The 21,428-nt window shown below is 34.1% G+C and overlaps 1 protein-coding gene across 3 annotated transcripts in view; it reads right to left on the bottom strand.

The window, feature by feature from the left end:
- The window catches only part of TINAG (tubulointerstitial nephritis antigen), an 80,770-nt gene that overhangs the window by 41,097 nt on the left and 18,245 nt on the right, over positions 1 to 21,428 (bottom strand). For all 3 annotated transcript variants that reach the window (XM_045543776.1, XM_045543777.1, XM_045543778.1), the window contains 4 exons: positions 10,910 to 11,033; positions 6,823 to 6,973; positions 4,432 to 4,612; positions 2,860 to 2,905 (listed from right to left, as the gene is read on the bottom strand). In XM_045543776.1, the coding sequence (XP_045399732.1) occupies positions 2,860 to 2,905; positions 4,432 to 4,612; positions 6,823 to 6,973; positions 10,910 to 11,033 (502 nt within the window). The remainder of the gene's footprint in view (positions 1 to 2,859; positions 2,906 to 4,431; positions 4,613 to 6,822; positions 6,974 to 10,909; positions 11,034 to 21,428) is intronic.

Below are 21,428 nucleotides of genomic sequence, written 5' to 3'. Positions count from 1 at the left end.
TACTCTGACAAGATTTCATTGTCCCAGCTCTGAAAAGCTAAAGCAATGTTGCATGCTTTAAAAAGTAGAGTTTATACTTTAGAAAGCTCTTCCTCATTCCCTCACCTACATTGCTTCTCTATTGTGTGCTGCTTTGTTACAGGGCTTGGGCAATTCAGGATGAAGACTTTAAACTTCTCTTTTAGAAGACATGAATTGAAACATTTTTAATTGAGATTATATATGTATACCTTGAGAACTGTGTACAATGCTTGTCTGTCTTAGTTTGACAGGCGTTTTAAATAAAATAGGAACTCAGGTAAGTAGCATTTAACAGATCCTTTAAAAAACAAAAAGCTTATACTCCAAAGTTAAATACAGCTTTTTAAATGTTCCACTTTTTATTTCATTTGTTTGGTGTTCCATGCTTTTACTGATGCTGTTCAAATAATCTCAAAAGCGGTTCAATCTTCTTTATCTACTCTAAAACACAATCCCATAGGACTTTAAGAATTTAGATATCTCTACTCTGTGCAGATCTCTTCTTTTCTTCTCTTTCCATCAACTATACTTATTTTTAACTCTACAGATTTTAGAAGAATATGCACAATGTTATTTATTTAGCATTCTATTGCCTTTTACGTTCTTTTGAACTGAAAAAGAGGGAAATGCTATATGTTAGGCCAGGCAATAATATAGACAATCATGTTTCATCTACAGTAAGAAGAGTCAACCAGCATTCTATCCATTAATAAGAAATGTGAAGGTATTGCTAGTGGGTTTTCTTTTCTCTAGAACCACTGACTCCTTTAGGTCCTATGATTCAACTTTTCTCTGAGTACCATGAATAAAATATATTATTCATTGCTAAAAATCACTTCCAACTAAAGCAAGAGGGTGAGAAGCCATCAAAAGTAACTCAAAAGTGGGCTTCTTCCTCCAGTTTCTGACACCGAAACAGACTTGATAAACCCACAAACATATAACTATATAAGCTACTATACTACAATTTTACTTTTGGAAAACTGCAGCAACTCATGATACAGAATTATAACATACATGAGGTCAGGATACTTATGCCTCGATTGTTGCTGTATTTCTTGCTCCTGGCTCAGACTGTCAGGAAGCAGATTCTCAACAAATCTTTGTTAAATGGGTGTTGAATAATTTGCATTTGCATTTTACTGCTTTGAAATTTTCCCTCTTTATTTTTGATTCATTATGTAAAATTCATGAGCATCTAAGTATATGGCCATAAAATAAACCTAAGGTGCTCTCGATTTTAAATAATTACAAACAAAATATTTTTTACTATTTTGAAAATGAGGAAATGGAGAAGAGAAAAAGAAACTCTTGAAACAGTAGCACAATGATGTGAAGATTCAGAGGGGTTAGTAAATCACCCAAAGTCATTTAAGTAGCAAATTTCAAAGTTGGAATCTTTGAGTGTAGCCTGAGTTCAAATACCTGTGCCCCTTCAGATTTGTCACATAACCACCACTAAGGAAGCACACGTGGTAATTCTACATGAATTCCTTCCACTCTTATAACAGCTAACAAACTACATAACCGAAAGGGGGAAAAGAGCTTCTCTTCATTTAATTCAGGTTTTGTTTAAGGTCCCTGGATTTTTTAAATTAAATTCAGGACATATTTATTTTAAGTTTTAGTTTTTTAATAAATGCTAGGTGGTGATAATGACCAATGAAAATTCTTCCAACACAATTATTAAAGCTATGATTCCAGATATATATTGAGCAAATACTGATTAGGTCAGCATTCAGAAAAACAAAAACTGACCAATAGTTCCTTAAGTATATATCAAATGTTTTCAATTTAATTTTGCTTACTTTATATTCCACTGCACTGATATTATAATGTACTTTGGGCCATTCAGTATTCACAACATGAATTTTCATTTTAGGCCTCATTGGATTTGTTCTTTCATACATTTCAAGGCAATGTTTATACAGGAAGTGTATTCTGTAAATTCACCCTTATTCATACCATTGTTGCAAAATAAAATTCACTACCTAAGGAAAAGAAACTATTATCAGAGATGATATCTTATAAATCAGTCAATGTACAATAAGCCACTGAAGTATTTTATTATTCAGTGTTAGTTTACTCTCAACACACTTAAAAAATTGATCAAAATCGAAAGCCTTTTGTAAAACACAAAAATCATACTGGCTTATTGATTTATTTTGAGCTAAAAGCAAAGGGAAAGCATCTACTTTGTTTCTACTATTAATCCTCAATTTTTTTCCAATCTATTACCTAATTCATTTAAATTGAAGGTAAGAGAATATGTATGTATGATTCTTAAATATGATTGAATGAAGAAAGTGAATTTCATTGCAAATTAATCACTTGACATTTCATGTTTAACTCTCTGTTCCTTCGTGATCACTTTAGAAAGACAGCAGACTTTTATCAAAGGTGGCTTTAATATTTTAGAGTTCAATTTATGAATGAGTCTATGTTCTGAAAATAAAATGGCAGTTAATGAAGTTATTAGATGAGCATATCTCCTATAATTGCTCTGATTTTAAAACTGTTGAGCCCTTATGAATACTTTTTAAATTATTTTTTTTGTTTGTTTTTAGAGACAGGATCTCACACTGTCTCTCAGGCTGAAATGCAATGGTATAATTATAGCTTACTGCGGCCTTGAACTCCTGGGCTCAAGCAATCCTTATGCCTCAGCCTCCCAACTAGACAGGATTACAGGTGCGAGCTCCCACACCGGCCTTGTAACCCTCTGAATACTCTCAGAGCAAAAGTTTTCTTGCTTTCATTAAACTCCTTTTACATGGGCTCAATGTAACATTTATTAAAGGAATGAATAAAACAAGGCCATATTTCATGCAAGCTTACCTTGAACTGGTCCATTTTGCATGATTTCTTTCATTATCTCAGTTTCCTGGTGGGAAAAATATTAATGAGCATTATTATTGTTATCAGAGCATACTAAACCTATTGGTGGATATACAATGTTAGGTGTTGTACAACCAATTAGGTGTTATATAATCCAAAGTGACCTCACCATTTGCAATTTACTCTTTAACATGCTTTGAAATACTCATGTGAAATGCCACATTAATGAAATTGCTAAAGACAAGATGTACCTATTTGTTTTAATGATTTTTATCACTAAATAAAAATTTTGGAATGGAGAGGAAAATGTAATAACTTTTTTATGGTAACAAAGAAAAAAATAATCACAGTAAATTAAAATCATGTTTAATCAGTGTGAATTAATGTGACCTCTAATCTTTTCATCATAAGAACTATCTCAAATGACTGTTCAGTGACGTTCCTCGGTAGCTTTAATACAGATATTTCTATGTTGCTTCCCAATGTGTTTCAGCCCTCAGTAAGGAGGCAAGGCGTTCATCAATTCATTCTTCTACTCACAATGAGCACAAAGTGCATCCCAGATACTACAATAGAAACAAATATTGACCTTTCCTCAAGGTATTTACATTTTGGTGGAATAGACAGACAACACAATTAATGTCATTATTAAATAATAAGATCTATTATAGAGACAAGCACAAAGTTTCATGCATATAAACAAAGAAAGGGAAATTAATCCTGCCTAGGTATCAAGGAAAATTTCACAGAGAAGATGAAGTTTTGACCTGGGCCTTGACATTCATGTGGCATATTACCAGATGGAAAGGTGGACAGAGGAATTATCACCTAGCTAAATAGAGAAGCATAAAAGGGCATGGTATATCTGGGGAAGAGAGACTAGTCTTCTATATCAGAAGCATTATGGCCAGGTAGAGAGGGCAGATGCTGGCAGGACAGAAGTTCATAGAAGTAGCAGGTCAGAACCAACTCATGAAAGGCCAGTGCGCCATGGTAAGAATACCGGATTATATTCTGGAGATAAGTTGGAGCCACTGAAGGTTCAGATTTTCTGAAAATAAGAAGGCCTAAGTAACCTGACATGATTGAGTAAAGTTTGCCTAGATTTTAGCATGACAAACTGGAATCCAAGGGAATCTTTTTCCTACGATGGTACGTCCTCTTCAGTTATTTTGTGGAGTGAGACAAAGGATTGCTAAAATGAGCCAATACCAGAAAAAAGTCAGTGAAAAAGTATTTTACTAAGCTTTTAATTGTCTAGTTTATGTATATACATATATACACAAACATATACATATACACATTATAAAACTTAATTTTAAAACCCTATTTCCATGAGCATTTTTTAATTTAAGCCAATACTTTATACTGTTAATATTACAAAGATTAGAAATCATACCCAACCTGAAAGTCTTTAAAGGATACTTTAAGAAAATAACAAATTTATACTTGAAAATGTAACATTTATTTTAGAATATAAGTTTTAAATGTTTTTTTAATAGTTTGAATAACAGCAGAGCTATGCCTATTTGAGAAAGTCAACCATTATTATTTCTTGCCCTTCAGACTTACATTGGAAGAGACTCTGTATGGAGGAGAACACTGGTAGATCCTGTTAGACTTCTCTATGCTGTTGGGACATGGCTTTGTGGCATGTCGTTTTCCCCGCCCATCAGACCTACTTGCCATGGCACATCCATTATTGGTAGCATTTTGGTCCTTGAAGAGTGGGTAGCATGCATGGGATACCAGTCTATGAGGAATAAGCAAAGAAGCAAAAGTAATATTTAGGAAAATGCCATAATATCCTGTCTAAATTCAATTTTATGGAATTAAACATTCACAAATTATTCTGAGTACTTATATGCATAAATTTCAAAATATCGACTGACTCCAACACAGAAGCTCAATAACATTACACTCCTCCCCACCCACCTCTTATTTCTTCATTATAATTTTTTAAATCTTGCTTCAATCCATTTTTAATAAATAATTCTATCTTTAGCATAGATTTGCCTTAAGATGAAAAGTGGCCATCAATAAATTCTGTGGTAATATTATTAACAGGGAAAGACCTCCCTCGATCTGTATATATACAATGTGGAAGAGTTAAATTTAATATGGAAAAGACAATGAATTTGATTATTCTCAGATGGTATATTTTAATAAATTATATAAATTTTAGAATTAAGGGGTTTTTCTTTTGTTTTGTTGTTTTTATATTTTTATTGTTATAGATACCTTCTCATAAGACTCCAATTATTATACGTCTGTGGTTCATGGTACTTTGGGGGAAATATTATAGTACTAATATAATGTTAAAAGTTAATAAAGTGAAAGTTATCAGATGTATATGTTACACAAAAGGCAAGTAAATTGATTTTGATCTCTGATTTTGAAGCTGAACATAGTAAAGCATAACTTACTTGGCTCCAACTCTAACATAATCCTATTGAATAAAGAGGTAGAGAGTAAGGGAGATAAAATCATGGACTTGGTTTTATAGAAATGTGATGCTGAAATGGCCATAGAAGTACCCATTAGGTTTGGTGCAGCAAATGTAATAGTGTCCAACAAAGTATGAGAATCTGAGAAAGGAACACGATTAAAAACACTCAAACACTTGAAAAATCTTGCATTAAATATGTTACATTTGCTAAATATTGAGTGCTATGGGCTGAACAGTGTCACTCTAAAATTTGTATTTTCAGTGAAGCACTAAAACCCAACGCAATATTTGGAAGTGTGTCTTTGAGAAATTAGATTTAAATGAGGTCATAAGATTAGGGCCACCATGGATAGGATTAGTGCCCTTATAAGGAGAGAAAGAAACACTAGATCTCGTTCTCTACCATGTGAGGACAGGGCAAGAAAGTGGCCATGTGCAAGCCAGAAAGAGGGCCCTTACCAGGAACCAAATTAGTCAGCATCTTGATCTTGGATTTTACAGCCTCTGGAACGTAAATGTCTGCTGTTTAAGCCACTTAGTCTCTGGCATTTTGTTATGGCAGCCCAAGCAGACCAATACAATGAGATTTAGTTGGGTCTCAAAGATAATTTACATCTTTAAGCTTCTAAAGGGCTTTTATTTTTATCATAGTGCAAAACAGAAGCCAACCACACACTACCACACCAGGAAGATATCAGCCCCAGTTGCCCATTTGAAGCACGACTTTATTAGGCAAAACATATGAAAAAATTTTAAATAATTTATTGTCATCCATCAATATCTGGCACACTCTTCCACAGCATCTAACTTTTCTATAGAAGACCCAGAGCACTGAGTGAATGATGAAGGAACAAGGGAGCAATACACATATACAATACACATGATAGACCACTGGTTATCAGCTGCAGTTTCCTTAGCTGCATAACTCAGCTCTTAAATAGATTAGTTCTTACAGTAGACAAAAGGATGCTGTGTGGGTACCAGGCTACTTGTAAGGAAATATAACCTGCCATTTTTCATCGAATGGGATGGAGAAAGTTAATGAATGATATCGATGAGTTTAGGCAACTGTAACTTCTTTATTTTATTCTTCTGATTTTTAGTCTAATTTTATCTGGCATTCTCTATTTATCAACCTGTTTAACTAACAGAAGGGCATAACAGAGATATCAGCAACAAGGATTATTTTATTCCCTCTGTGGGGACTCCATAGAACCATTTGGCTCAGAACAACAGGAAGAAAATGTTTACTTGAGTCTTCAAAAATAAAATTCGTATTAATTTAGCTAGAAAGGTATATATTCTTCAATAATTGTTTCTAATAGCTTCTAACCTCAACAGATACAAAATAAAGTATATATTTAAATATAGTATATGTAGTTACATTTATATAGATGTAGCATATATATTTCTAAATTTTTTTTGTAAAATTTTTGAAATGAAATTTTTTTCCTCATTCTAACCCAAAGCAGCAGCATAAGAATCCTAGAAACACATTTGGGGCAGCTATTTACCCACGTTTTCTCAGGTACCACCAAGCCCTATCGATGCTTCCACTGTTGCATCCATGACGGTTCTTGGCACAGCAAGAGATCAAATTCTGAGGGGACAGATTGGCTGTGTATCGACCCTCAGACTGAATTGCTATTCGGTCAGCTGCCACACCTGTTTCAAACAGAATGTTGATTAATATTCAAATGGCACATAGTAGTTCTAATAATTTACATAGCCCTTTTTTTTGAACCCTAAACTAGTCTTCAAAACTGTGTATAATTTAAAATGAAGGCCAGATATCAATGAATATATTTATGTATTCCAGCCAGTTTAACTGTGTCATAATTTCAGTGATAATTTTTGTCCTATTTTGGTATTGCTTCATTGTCTTACTGGCTTCAAGGACTTTCCTAGTTCCTTGTTCCTTTTATGTGGTATATACTTCTGAACTCTTCATTAAGACATATGTCAAGTGAAACTCTTCCACGGCAAGAGCCATATGTTACTTACATTTCTACTTCCTACATCTAGAACACTGTCTTGCATATAGTCATGGGTAATTTTTTTTAAAAGAATGATTGTAACTAAACTGGGAAAGCCAAGAAAACTTATCATAGAAATATTGTTGGAAATTTAACCATGTTAATCTGGAGTAAATTGAATCCTTGCTTTTTAAACTGGTATCTAACTTAACTACCTGGGAGACTATACTTAATCTAACCTGGATTAATATGAATCAATTTTATGCAATATCTAAAAGCTATGCAGCACACTTTTATGCTCATAATATGAATGAAAATGGAAATCATTATCTTAATCTTATTTCAGTAAACGTAGAATTCAGCTTGTTTATACACAGATATGGAACAAGGTAAAATGTGATTAGTTATAGTTGTTATAATTAACTATAGAACTATTGTTTATTAATATTATTAGTTATAAATAATATGATTTTATATAGCTATACATGTAATTATATATATTCTATAATATTATATATAACTATATATGTAACTAATAATGTATAATGGTATATATAACTAATAATTTAACTACTATTTATTATAACTATTATTAACTAATATTATTAGTTATATGTTTATATGCACACTAAATTTTTATGATTAAACCTTCTACTCTTCTGTTTACATAATTTTCCAGCATTGTTGTTGTTATCAGTTCATTTGTTTCTGTAACACATTTGTTGAACAACTGCTAGGTAACAGGCCCTGTAGCACTAGAAATTACAATGATGAACAAGAAACAAAAAAGACATATTAATAGTTCTGCCCTCGTAGAATAATAGACTAGGGAAACTAGTCAGCTAGTAGCAAAAACTTATACATGCCATCATTTTGATCATGCTACCATGATAAACTAATATGAGTGGTAAGATCATAAAAAAATTGGGGTGAGTCCCATTTCAGTACAGATTTTTTGTTGTGAGATACCTGATACAGTCTCATTCCTGATGTTTCATTTCTTTTCACTTTTAATTAAAGGCAACAAAGTACTAACTTTTCTTCTATCCAATTCACTTTTCTCATGGAAGTTACAGTTTTTTTCTCATCAAAATTGTCAGTGTACTAGAACCTCTCAAGGTGCTAATTTAGAAGTTCTCTAAAATAATTCATATAAAAATAGTTCATTTACACATGTATCTCTTCATATTCATGGTTTGTATGTAACTACATATATGTATAATGCTGTAGTACAATTGCTGACATGTTTTAGATGCTCAATATGTGTTAAATCTATAACCTAATTCCTTCTCAATTTCCATCGACTATTGTGCTAGGATATATTTCATAGGAGCAAATGGCATTATACTACCACTGCTGATATTCTCAAGAAAATAATTCCCTATTTCATAAAAGAAAATAGTAACTCTTTGATGCCTTGACATTCAGCACAAGAGTTCAAAATCAAATTGAAACTTTAAAAACGTTAGTGTAGCTGTTCTTTCATACAGGAAATACTTTGATAGTGTAGAGAAAATAGTGGTTAAGTTGTTAGAAGCCTGGTTTTCAGGATTATTTCTGATACTTCTTGTCTTTTCACCTATTTGGGACTCTATTATAAAAGCCAGAGGCTTGAAAATGTGACTTCTACAATCTCTTCCAGCCCCATGAATCTGTAGGTTTCAACTAAAGACTAAATGTTTTAAATTCTAATGTTATGTAATATGTTGCTCTTATACAGACATTTCTGAATCTCAACAAAGGTTTAGTCCAAATTCACTTAAAATATTTAGAAAAGGTCAGAAGATTCAAGAATGACTCAGTTCTGCCAGTTGTTTTCCACTCTCTTCTTGAAAACTTTCACAGGGCATTGCCTCTGAGACACGCTCTATTGTTGTCTCTGCTTCTTTTATTCCGTCTCCAAATAGACTCTGTGACATGTCTTACTCCCACCGCTCCAAACACCTTTATCTCTTCTGCTTCTGACAAATAGTTTGAATTTTATTTGGTTATATAACTTTTTTGTGTATGTACATATTTTAAGAGTCTTACTTATTCCATTTTATAGCTTTTAGTTTCTCCAAAAAATATTTTTTCTTATTGTCACCAGTACTTCCTGACATAATTTTTTAGATCATTATGAAACCTTAGTTTATTTTTCTTTTCTTTATTTAACACAACCACAAAAAATCAGTCTGATTTACCATACTGAATACACAAAATACAAAACTGTGTCCTCTGAAACCACAAAAGGCTTACAAACCCTCTCCCTGGTGTTTTGGTGAATTGGGTAGGAGGACAATCCTAACTTAGCCTTGTGCAGAGGACACCACAATGTACCCTCCAGCCTAGCAAGTTGCTCTCAGTATTTCACCGCTAACACCTTTCCTTAGACATCTTCAGACATACTGTTCTAACCTAAATTTAAGGCAAAATTCTTATATATGACCTAGACGGTATAATACATTAACCACATGAACATAAAATGACAAATGATTTATTTAATTAAATCTCCCCCCACTCATCTGAAACGGGACTCAGAAAGACCCCAATGTGGGTCCCTAACACATTAAGAACATCAGATAGCCAGAGAGCATTTACACCTGGGTTATGGGCAACAGTGTGGAATTAATAGACTCAGCCACTCCAGAGGTGAGTGTGGCTAACATGATGGTTCTGCCCAAAGCACTGTGGAATGATCTGGTTGATACGAAGGAGCAATGACATTTACACAAAGATAGCACTTTTCTGTCCCAGGGAATGCCACTCTTGAAAAGAGCTGGCTTCTCTAAGAGCCTTATTTCTCAGTGCTTCAGTGTTTTAAACTGTTTGAGCACCCTTGAAGTTACCTCCAAACCCTAGAGTATAGTTTTATGAAGATATGTGATAGCCAGCCAATCATCATCATGTTGTTTTATTTAACTGAGATAAATGAAATATAACCAATACTCCTTTGAGGATAGTTTTGGAGATCAAATCTTGGGGTTAACCTGAGTAATTCATTTACCAGATTTGCGAACTTACATGAATATAGCTATAAAACAGTCATTCCTTATACTTTTTGAGAAATAGTAGCATTAATTTAGAAGCTACTCTTATTAAAACATCGGTTATATTACTTTTTTGAGTCAGAACCTATATATTTACTTATATTTATTTAAAATGACATAAACCCATTTGATCCATTAGTATTTAGTTTTAGAGTCTTATTTTTACATCAAATTAGTTTAATAACTAAATATATTTTGCAAATCTTATAAACAGAAAAGAAAATAAGGATTATGTGGGTGTGTCCATATGTGTATTAAGATTATAGATAACATTATAAATGAAGAAGAACTTTAATACTCTTTATAATCTGGTCTAACTCTCAATAGACAAACAGATTTTAGCAACAGTATTTTGTTGCTCCTTTATTCACTGTCTACTTAAACTTAGACTCTAAAAATAAAAACCAATTTTTAGGCTAAAAATGGTTTTTTTTATATAATCTTTAGATTGCTTTCTCCAGTCAGAGTAAGATGTTATTTTAATTGATCATATGTTCATATTTACATATTCAGATTTTAAAAACCTTTTAATTATTGTTCCAGTCTCTAGAGTCAAGTGGGAGTTTATAAGGAAGTAATTAAAATGATTTCATTACTTGCAGTGGAAAATGCCCAGGATGCAGCACAATTTTTTTGATCCAACGGATCATGAGTCCAACCAGGCCACTTATAAGAAGAGACAAAAATATCTGGAAGATCGGTTGTTGCAGGTAAAGAAGCCTAAAGGGAAAGCAGAGGCATATGTGTCAGATTTTCTCAAATGTGTCCCAATAGCCATCATAAGAAAATGTCATGCCCTTTTATGATGTTTACTATTATTTTTTAAATTATTTTGTACATTGAAGTTTCTAAGTGAAGCATCATCATGTAGGATTTCTATTTCACTCTGCTTAAAAATGTCAATTTAATTTGGGGAATCATATCATAATATAAAATCTTAAGAAAAATACATAGAATGCATTTCTTGGGTTACTGTGCGGTGCAATAATTTCAGCCAATGTTTCTGTCATCTTGAATCAGGTTTGTTCATCCATAGAAAAGACTACATGGTGTTATCTAAATTTGTCCTTGTAAAGGACATTTACTTTTCTGTCCCTCCTATTTTGGAGAGTGTGTGTGATTCTGAGGTGAAATTAATTTTGAAAGGATGCATTTATGGCAATTATATATGAACATACTTGGAGCCCCAAGGAATACATGAATTTTACACCAGCTATTAAGAAATGAAACTAGGGTGAATTGGTTGATATATATAAAATCCTTGAAGATTAAAATGAACTTCAGACCAAATATACAAGACCATGATGTCTTTTTTTTGGCGGGGGGTACAGAGTCTCGCTCTGTCGCCCTGGCTAGAGTGCGTGGCTAGTGGTGTATCAGCCCAGCTCACAGTAACCTCAAACCCCTGGGCTCAAACAATCCTCCTGCCTCAGCCTCCCGAGTAGCTGGGACTACAGGCATGTGCCACCATGCCCGGCTAATTTTTTCTATATGTTTTCTATATGTTTTTAGTTATCTAGCTAATGTCTTTCTATTTTTAGTAGAGACAGGGGTCTCTCTCTTGCTCAGGCTGGTCTCGAACTCCTGACCTCAAGCGATCCTCCCTCCTTGGCCTCCCAGAGTGCTAGGATTACAGGTGTGAGGCACCGCACCTGGACAAGACCATGATGTCTTAGGAGTCCGTGTTGAAGCCCTGACAGAGTCAACTTCACCTGCAGTCTTTTCAAGAAGGCAAAATAAATTGTATGAAACTTGCTCTGTTCATGTCATTCAAAGAAAATCTACATCACAATAGCCTGGTTTTTTCCCTAAACTTTTCTAAAAAGTGATGACTTTCACTTCTGCAAATAATCAGACTTGAACCAAATAAGGACTTATGAATTTTTAATCAGTCATTTATACATGTTCACAGACACACACTCCCCATCATTTTTTGAGAGTGCTTTAACCTTGTCAGAATGTTTTAATACTTATTTTATCTTTTCAATATCCCTATGTGACATAATCAGAGAAAATATTACTATCTCTTTTTTACGAAAGAGGAAACTGACTTTTAAAAGTTAAAAGACACGCTACGTCCTCTCAACTAAATAAGAGATACTTGTGGGACTAGACTCAGGTTTCAGAATTCTTAATACCATGCTCTATCTCTATCATTTCTCTTTTGGAAATAATTAGATAATTTGCAGCAGAAGTAAAATGTCTATAAAAGATAAAATTTTACCTATTTAAAAATTTTATGATTGTGCATTAAACAAGTCAGGTTACTGATCTGGTATCTTGCAAAAAATTTACTCTGACAAGTACCTGATAGCTTCAAAGACTAAAGCAAGAAACACTTAGAATTTACATGTCTGCTTGAAAAGTGTCTATCCAAAATAATTCATAAATCTAGATTTTAATGGAGGAGTTCGGTTTTAATTTAGAGAGCTATTACTGCCTGATAAGAAAGTTGTTGAATCCTGAGTTCCATTACTAAAAACTCTGCTGTTTATATGATTCAAGAAAGTGCCAAAAACATCAAGCAGATCATGTAGCATGTCTGCTTGATAACTTCTTAAGCAGCATCTTGGAAAGCCAGATGATTTTGGGGTTCCAATGCCAGCAAATGGATCACATTCCAGAACCTTAAGATTGGAGCAAAATAAATTTGCTTTAAGTAGATAGCTTGAAAGATATAGATTGACTCTCCAAAAGTGTCTTCCTAACTGGGACAGAAACACACATATAATTCATACCTTCCAATTGTATTAGTATTGGCTTATCAGTGTGCTTTTAAGCATTTATAATACTAAGTTGCTTCATGTTTCCAGAAAAATAGGTGGTGTCAGTGGTTATTTTAATTTCTCACTTTAAAATTCCAATTTAGTAATATCACTAGGATATTTTCTTTCTGCTCTCTTGACTCAATGATGATATAGCTTACTTCAAACACATTTCAGCAGGGTTGGGTTATTTAGAGTTCGACTTGCACGTTGGAAAGCCTATTAAAGTGCTTTGCACCTAGGAGATACTCAATAAATATCTGATAACAATAAGGAGATACATATCTATTAGGGAGATTTCATCTCTTAGAAATATGCTTTTCTCCTGAAGGTACAGTGAGTTAAATTATAATACCAGCATGCATTTGTTCCTTTCATTATTTTATTATTCTTTAAAGATAAAAAAATATGAATGGCTAATCATTCCCCATAAAATAAGGCAATAAAGAAACAATAAGCAAAATGGCATTTTTATTAAAAAGTATAGTTACCAAACCACAAAGCCAGATCAATTCATAAATCGATTTATGAAAATTTTTACCACTTATTTAATACACTTTTCCTAAAAATGAGCCCCTAGGATTTGAGACCCAGTGGGCAGATATTACCTTGCAATTTTATTTGCCTCATGATATCAGATAATCTGATACAATAAACACAGAGAAAATTCTATATTCAATTATTTCGTAATTACTGTATTCCTCTGTGAAGTAAAAGTGGTTTTTAGAGTTTGTAAATAAAGATAAGCACCACAGAATAACAGCTTTTAGAAACTGGTAGTAGAAGTTTGGCTTCAATGAATAATACATTTATTTTTAATTTAATTTTTTATTTTTTTTGCCAAAGGACAGCTTAATTAAGGAAAAGAAGAAAAAGGATCAGCTGAGAGAGACTGACAGAAATTCCAATGTGACATTGGCTTAAATAAGATAAAAACTTATTTTTAAGAGAAACTTATACTATGCCATGTGGCTATTTTTAATTACTTTAATTGTAATGTTAAATGTTTTTATTTATGATTTAATTATATTTCCAAATCAATATTAGCCAAGTTTGAGGTTAAATTTGCCTCATTATTTCTATTTAAAAATTAGAAATTAAAGATATTGTGGGCAAATATGAGAATTAAATGCAATGATAAATACTGGAACATTCTTTACAATAACTTCTGTGCTTATTTAGATTAAAATCTCTAAAGGAGTGTTGTAAATGCAATCACAGAGTAGCTTGAGAAAAACTGATGAATTTTTTCAAGAACCTCAGAATAAATTCTGGACATTCTTACTATTGAGTCTATATCTACACACTACCCACCATGTAAATCACCTCCTCAATTTCTAGCTACACTTTCCCACCCACCCCTGAAATCTGGATAATCAGAGTGACCTGAGAATGAAATAACACAACAGAAAATAAAATTCTGTTCTGACCTTCACAGTCTAAGGTCAGTGGCCATGAATACAAAGAAAGTCATGAACTATTTGATACTGGGGAGGAAAGGGCTAATTTTTTGGTTGCTAATAGCTAAATGAATTTCTCATCTTCAACAATATTTGCTTTATGCCTTAACTTTTCAATAGCTATTCTTTGATATTTCTCTAGTTACTAATTATATAGACAGTGATTTTTTAGCGATCTACTTCTTGTAAATATAAATATGTACAGTGATTACACTGTGGCAGGTAGAGCTAGTTCTTCTCCAGTTCTCATCTTTCTTCATAGGAATAGAATTTTTATCTCAGCACATGCAGGCTCAGAAAAATGACTACATTTCCCTCCCACAACCCCTCAGGCTGCTATTACTAAGTTCTGGCCTATGGGTTGTTAAGCCGAAGTATCATTTGGCAGCTTCTGAAAACTGTCCTTAAGAGATAGCTGGCACTTGACTTTTACTCCTTTTTCATGATCTTTTGTCTTCTCCTGCTGGCAGAAATTTGGGCATAATAGATAGACATAGAGCAGTCTTGTTGAACCATTATATGACCTTGGAAATACAGGCCCTGGGCATTGGGGAAACAAGAAAGAAGCATGGGTATCCAGCACCACAGAGTGCAATTCCAACACAGAGCCATTCACTTCCAGATTGTTCATGAGAGATCAGTTTCTATCTTATTTAAACCACTGTCATTTTGGAATTTTGTCACTCTCAGCTGAGCCTAATTAAAACTAACACAGCATATATAATTATCATTAAAGCTGCTAGAGCAATGCCTTATTTCATTGAACCTAAGACACCATCAAATATAAGAGAGCATCCTAATTTCAGAGGTGTTAAAAAATAAAAAATATGTGCATCTGAAAATGGATGAACTATGATATTTTCTAAAATGAGTTCCTTAGAACACTATTTCTGAGCAATTTTAATAGATGATTACAAAAAGAGTTGATTAATCAAACAAGTCTAAGAAACACTGGTTTTGAAAATTAGATTTTTGCTTTCACTGCAATATTTTTTATAAACTGGTAATGTGTATGAGGCTCTAAAAAGTAGAAATAATGTTCATTATTTTTTGGCCAAATGCAAAATATTTTATTTCATATCTTTTTTTTTATTGTGAAGCAGATCAATAAACTGGTGCCTTGTGGGACATACTTTAGCATGAACAAAAGAGACCCAGACGTGTGGAGGCCAGAGAGTAGGTGCCTGTTATATCAACATACAAAATCACTTCAGGAATCTACTTTTCAGCAGCCCGAAATATTTGTTCATAGAGGGGGAAAAAGTAAATTTTCACATTTCTTTTTGAAGATTTGTCCTGCAGTGATCAATTGAGTCCCACTGTGCTGTTCAAGTCGTGTTCAATTATACCACAGTGCTTTGCATTGGACTGTGACTAGGACGGAAAAATTGAAAACCCGAGAAACTTGATTTGAAACATAAGACATTCATTCTGCCACAAGTGCAGGTGAATAAGGAGTGAGGCTGGATACATATTTTCTAAAGTTTACCAAAGGATGTGGGGTCCCATTCTGGAAACGAGAGACACAAGGAAACAAAAGAGACTTGAGGAACATAAATCAATGTTTTGATGCTCTTTGAATTTTAAAATTCTTAATTCAGTGACAGCAAGAACAACCAGCATCCTATTCTGTCCCTGGCTTTTATCCTACATGGATGAGAAGATTCTGGGATGAGCTGAGGGAAATACGTACTTAAACATAGAGTCCACAGTGACATCTGGCTGTGCCCGTTTCTGTAGCACCATTAGCACTTACTGCCTTTGAGAAGCCTGATGCCATATGCCTTATGCTCATAAGTGTGGGAGCTAAACATCAATTTTATGGGGAAAAGGGTCATTTTTTGTTCAATATCATAAAAGTATATAATTGTGTTTTTTCACTTTCATAGTCACCGTTTTGGATTCTATAGAGGCTTCTGTTTATACAGGTGATATGTTTTGGGGAGTCAGGAAGGAGATGTTTGTTCAGACTTTTTTGTTGTTGTTCAGGCCTATTCCTAGTCAGATCAAAAATTTTCATAACCTATGAGCAGTAAAAACTAAACGTGGAAGTATTTACTTGTATTTTTCCAAAGGTATTTCTCATGCCTCAGTAGGTGCTATCATTGAAATATATTTCAGAAAGTAAAAAACAAATTCCTCCTATTGTAACTAATGACTAGAGAAATAAATTCAATTACCTGCTATGTGTTATATAGACAATGATAAAGTACTATCCAGATGATTAAGTGAGTTTTTCATTTCTCACCTCAAAGATCAGTGTCATTAAAAGTTATCATATAACATATAAAATACTATTTCACTTTAACTTCCAACAAACCATGGAAAAATGATGACATTATTTTTCTTTGTAAGTAATGCCAAAATATTCATTTATATTGGATGACTGAGAAAAGACGTTTGTATGTGTTAACGATGAGGTTGACTCAAACAATTTTAGAACATTTTTACTTACATTAATCTGATGCTATATATCTACAGGTTTTAAATGCTATACCGGCCTTCTTAATATTTCTATACTTCTGTGCTAGCTTTAGCAACCTAATTCTTCTCTTTGGGGAATAAACAAAAATAATAATGAAACAAATTTTAACTGAGCCAAGTACAAAACTGAACTCAATTTTTACATTTCTGTGTAAAAATAGTATTTTTTTCCTTCAAAACATTTTCCATATTTATAATTAGGCTATAACACAGTGAAGCTTCTGGGAGCTATCCCCCAAATTCAAAAGCACTTGAACATTATGTCTAGAAAAACAATCAGGTACAGAGTTGGTTTGATTTGATTTGATATGATATGATTTGATTTGTTATAAGAGCATAGTGGAAGAACTTTCAAGTTCACCAGAAATATATAAACTCTATCAGGGCCAATAAATCCAGGGCTATACTTTTCTTGATGAAATAAAATTCTCCAAATAATGAAAGTTTGGATAATTTAGTCTTTGCAGAATTGACCTGTTTCAGAACCTTGCTATTCTCCCAAGGTTAATACAAGGGAGAAAGAACAACTTTATATATCACATAACAACATTTATTTAATATTTTACTGCATTCTGAGTATTGCATAAGCACTTCTCACTCAGCGTTTCATGGGATTCATACAACAGTATGACCTAGGCACTACTGCTGTTGTCTTTTTATGGAGAAGGATACTGAGGCTGTAAGTAGAGGAGCCAGAAGACTGACGCACACAAGCTCCAGAGCTCGTGCTGTTCATGATGTGTGGAATGCTACCACAGGAGCGAACATACTAGCTACACGTGCCTTTTGACATGACTTCAACTGCAATGTTCCTGCTGGCTCAAAAGGCCCTCAGTCGATGACAGTTTTGCATACAGTCATAATAACAGGTTGCCTCTGTTGTTTTCTTTCTGAGACACTGAGAAAGTTCTATTTTTCCCCAGAATACACTTCTGCTCCCTCCAGCACTCTTATTTCAATATCCTAGCTTAAGTCAGTATTTCCTAAAGTAGGCTCTGTGTAGAATCTAAATCCTGGGGAATGTTCATAGTCATTATAAACAAAAAAAAAGACAGAAAGAAAAGAAAAAAAGTCCTCATCTTGTAAATTCAGGAAACATTGGGTGAAAAAAAAAAAAAAACCCTGTTAATACAATAAGCATTCTCAGCGTCTGCAATATATTAATACTAATGAATAGTGTGAATCCTCACAAGAAAAATATAACGTGCCATTTCACAAATTCATTTGACCATAGATGGGATGGTTATGGTTCTGCAAGTTGGGAGCTGTCCCAGAAAGCCTAGCTCAAAGTTCGAGTAGAGGCTGGAATTCATCTTTTGCTGTGCTTGCCAAGCTCTTTGGCTTGGCATATCACTGTTTCTGTTCGGAGAGGTTATTTTTCTAAGTTCCTCAAAGGAAGCTTCTATTTGTCAGGCCCTGTGCCCTCAGGACTGCATCAGCTCATGGAGGGGCTCTCTTTTCTATTTCTCACCCAGGAGCTGCATGGTCTAGGCAGTGCCCCACAGCCTTCTTCCTTTCCCTTCTTTAACTTCCTCTGACCCACTCTGCTTGTACCCAGGGAGAACTATAAGTTTATGTTTCTTTTTGTCTCCCCTCATTTGGATTGCCATCCAGGAATTCCTGCCTCCCAAAGCTTCAAGCTATCTTTTTCCAATTTCCCACTATAAACATATTTCTATTCCTGATTGTTAATAATCACATTCTGCAAAAATTTGTTTGGATTGAACCAATTCGTACAGGTTAAACAGATTTTTTCATATTTATATGATCATGGAATATTGATATTCCTCTAACTCATGCTCAGTAGACACATTATGGGAATAATGACTTATGCTAAGGAATGAAGCCAGGAAACCAGCCAAGGAAGGGAAGAGCTTTCCCAGGAATCTGGGATGACTCATGGCTCATCTTTCTCACTTAGGGAAAATAATTCCATGAATCTCAACTCTTACTCAGGCAATGTGGCCAAGGAAATGGAGATATTTGGGGGTGGAGATGCAGGGAAGTTTCTCAGTATGCCTGAAACCATACCACTGTTGGCAGCTGCCTATCCTGTTTTACAGTCCATCATGTATTAAGAAATGGTGTTAGCTGGGTGTGGTGGCTCACACCTGTAATCCCAGTGACTCAGGAGGCTGAGACGGCAGGATCACTTGAGCCCAGGAGTTGGAAACCAGCCGAGGCAACATAGTGGGCTATTTTCTCTAAATTTTTTTTTTAAAATTAGCCAGACACGGTGGCACACAACTGTAGTCCCAGCTACTCAGGAGGCTGAGATGGGAGGATCATTTGAGCCCAGGAGTGGGAGGCTGCAGTGGGCTATGATTGTACCACCGTACTCTAGTCTGGGCAAAAAAGTGAGACACCCCCCCCATCTCAAAATAAATAAATAAATAAATAATAAAAACAGTTTTAAAAAATGTTGGGAAAAACGTAGGGGAAAAATCAGTTATCCAGAAGCATACCCACAAAAAGAATTCATTTTCACTATACTTGGAGGCAGTTTGATATCATATATTGGGTGTTTTCTATGTAGTTACCAGGCTAAGAACTAACCCAGTTTTACTTTTTCCTATAGCTACAAGTTCAACTCAGTTCATATTGACATCATGTTCTTCCTAGAAATACTTATTATATTTCTAATTCTTTTCCACATAACCAAATATTGGGACAACTATCCAACACTCAGAAACTTAGTCCTTAAGCTACTGTTCTCTAGAAAGAAGATGCATTTCCTCACCGTATATCTTACCTAAGTGGGTAATGGAACCCTCACTGGTTCAGCTGAATTTTCTTTATTTCATTCCTGGAATTACTTGGCAATTCCAGGAGTTGCAACTGTATTACATTAATTCATAGCACAAGGTAATTTAAATTCTCCCCAAGTAGTAGTCATTAAGATTTTTCATTTAAATATCACCACAGCAACTTTTATGCAAACAAATCCCCAGGAGCCAATAAATGATTTAGAATTAGATTTCCTTTTCTTTGCTATGGCGAGTAGCAACTTGGGAAAGAAATGTACCTCATTTTCTCTAGAATATAAAATATTCCAAACTGCAAAAACTAAAGTTCAAAAAAGAAATTTAGAAACAATGTCAAGGAAATGTATATAGACACCTAAATGAGTGTTTGGCCCTCAGTAAAAACAAGTGAAAGAGCAATCTTATAAAGTGCTATCTTTTCTTAAATAATGCTGCCTACTTTTTTTCCAGCTGGGTGGGGACAAAAATGAAAAAGAAAACAACTAGGGAAAAAAAAATGACTCTTTTCAAGTTGATCATATAGTTTGGTCAGTAAAATCCATAAATCTGAGCCATATCCCTAAAGATTTATATCTTACTGATTGTAGGAAAAATCTGAAAATACATCTAAACTGATAATTTAAAAAAAAAAATAGCTCTGGTTAAGAGATTAAAAGGCCGTTTTGCTACTTTGAACCTGAATTGGCCAACACTAACTGACTCGACTGGAACTCTAATGACCTTTTGGGGGAGAGAGTTTTCAGATGTTCTGGCTCTGCAATTTAAGTAATTCGGTGGCAGCTCTTAACCCCTGTCAATTTCAGTGTAACTTAACCTCTTTCCATCTCAATTTGCTTTTCTTTAAAATGTGGATAATGATAGCACTCACTACATGAAGCTGCTATTGGAATTACATAAGGTAATGTACGAAAGTGCTCGAACGCTTAACACGCAACTGCTCAATAAATGTTAGTAATCGTCTTCTCTGATACTAGTTATAATTTAGCAGGCCCTACTACTGCAATTTGAATTAGAATAATAACTCAGGTGATTACATCTCACCAAAGCAAAGAGCATTAAATATTTAAAGAGAAACCTATAAGTTTACACTCATCCAAAAGCAAACAACCATGCAGCTTGTTGAAGATGTAGAGAGTTTCCAGGCAACCAGAACCTGGTGTCTTCACTGAGGAGGGAACAGGCTACACTCCACAGACCTGGGAGCCAACTCTGTCCTAGGCATTAGTCCTAGGCTTTGAGTACAGTCAACATCTCAACTGGAGACTGCATGTGCCTGAGAAACACTGCACGCTGGGTGGTAAAATTGCAGCTCTGTGAGTAAGAGGTTCGTGATAACTAAAGAGGTACAAGAGTCTTTGTGCGAGATACCTATTACCAGATGATAACACTTTTTAAAAATGAAAGGGAAAACCAGCACAATAGTACAAAGCATAAAATTTTACAAAGAAGTTTGCCATGTCATCCAGCAAAATTTGAAGATATTCTTTTAACAGAAATTTTGAGGATTTTTGAGGACAAACTTTACTAATCATCATAGCATACATGTCTAAAGCTACCAGCATTATTTTATTCTCATGTGATAATGGATATTCCAAGAGCCAAGAGACATCAAAGTTTTGATGACTTCACAAAATAGACGTT

Source organism: Lemur catta, chromosome 2 (assembly GCF_020740605.2).
Source record: "Lemur catta isolate mLemCat1 chromosome 2, mLemCat1.pri, whole genome shotgun sequence".
NCBI classification, from domain to species: Eukaryota; Metazoa; Chordata; class Mammalia; order Primates; family Lemuridae; genus Lemur; species Lemur catta.
The sequence above is the reverse complement of the archived record's forward strand: the minus strand, read 5'-3'. Positions and strand labels throughout refer to the sequence as shown.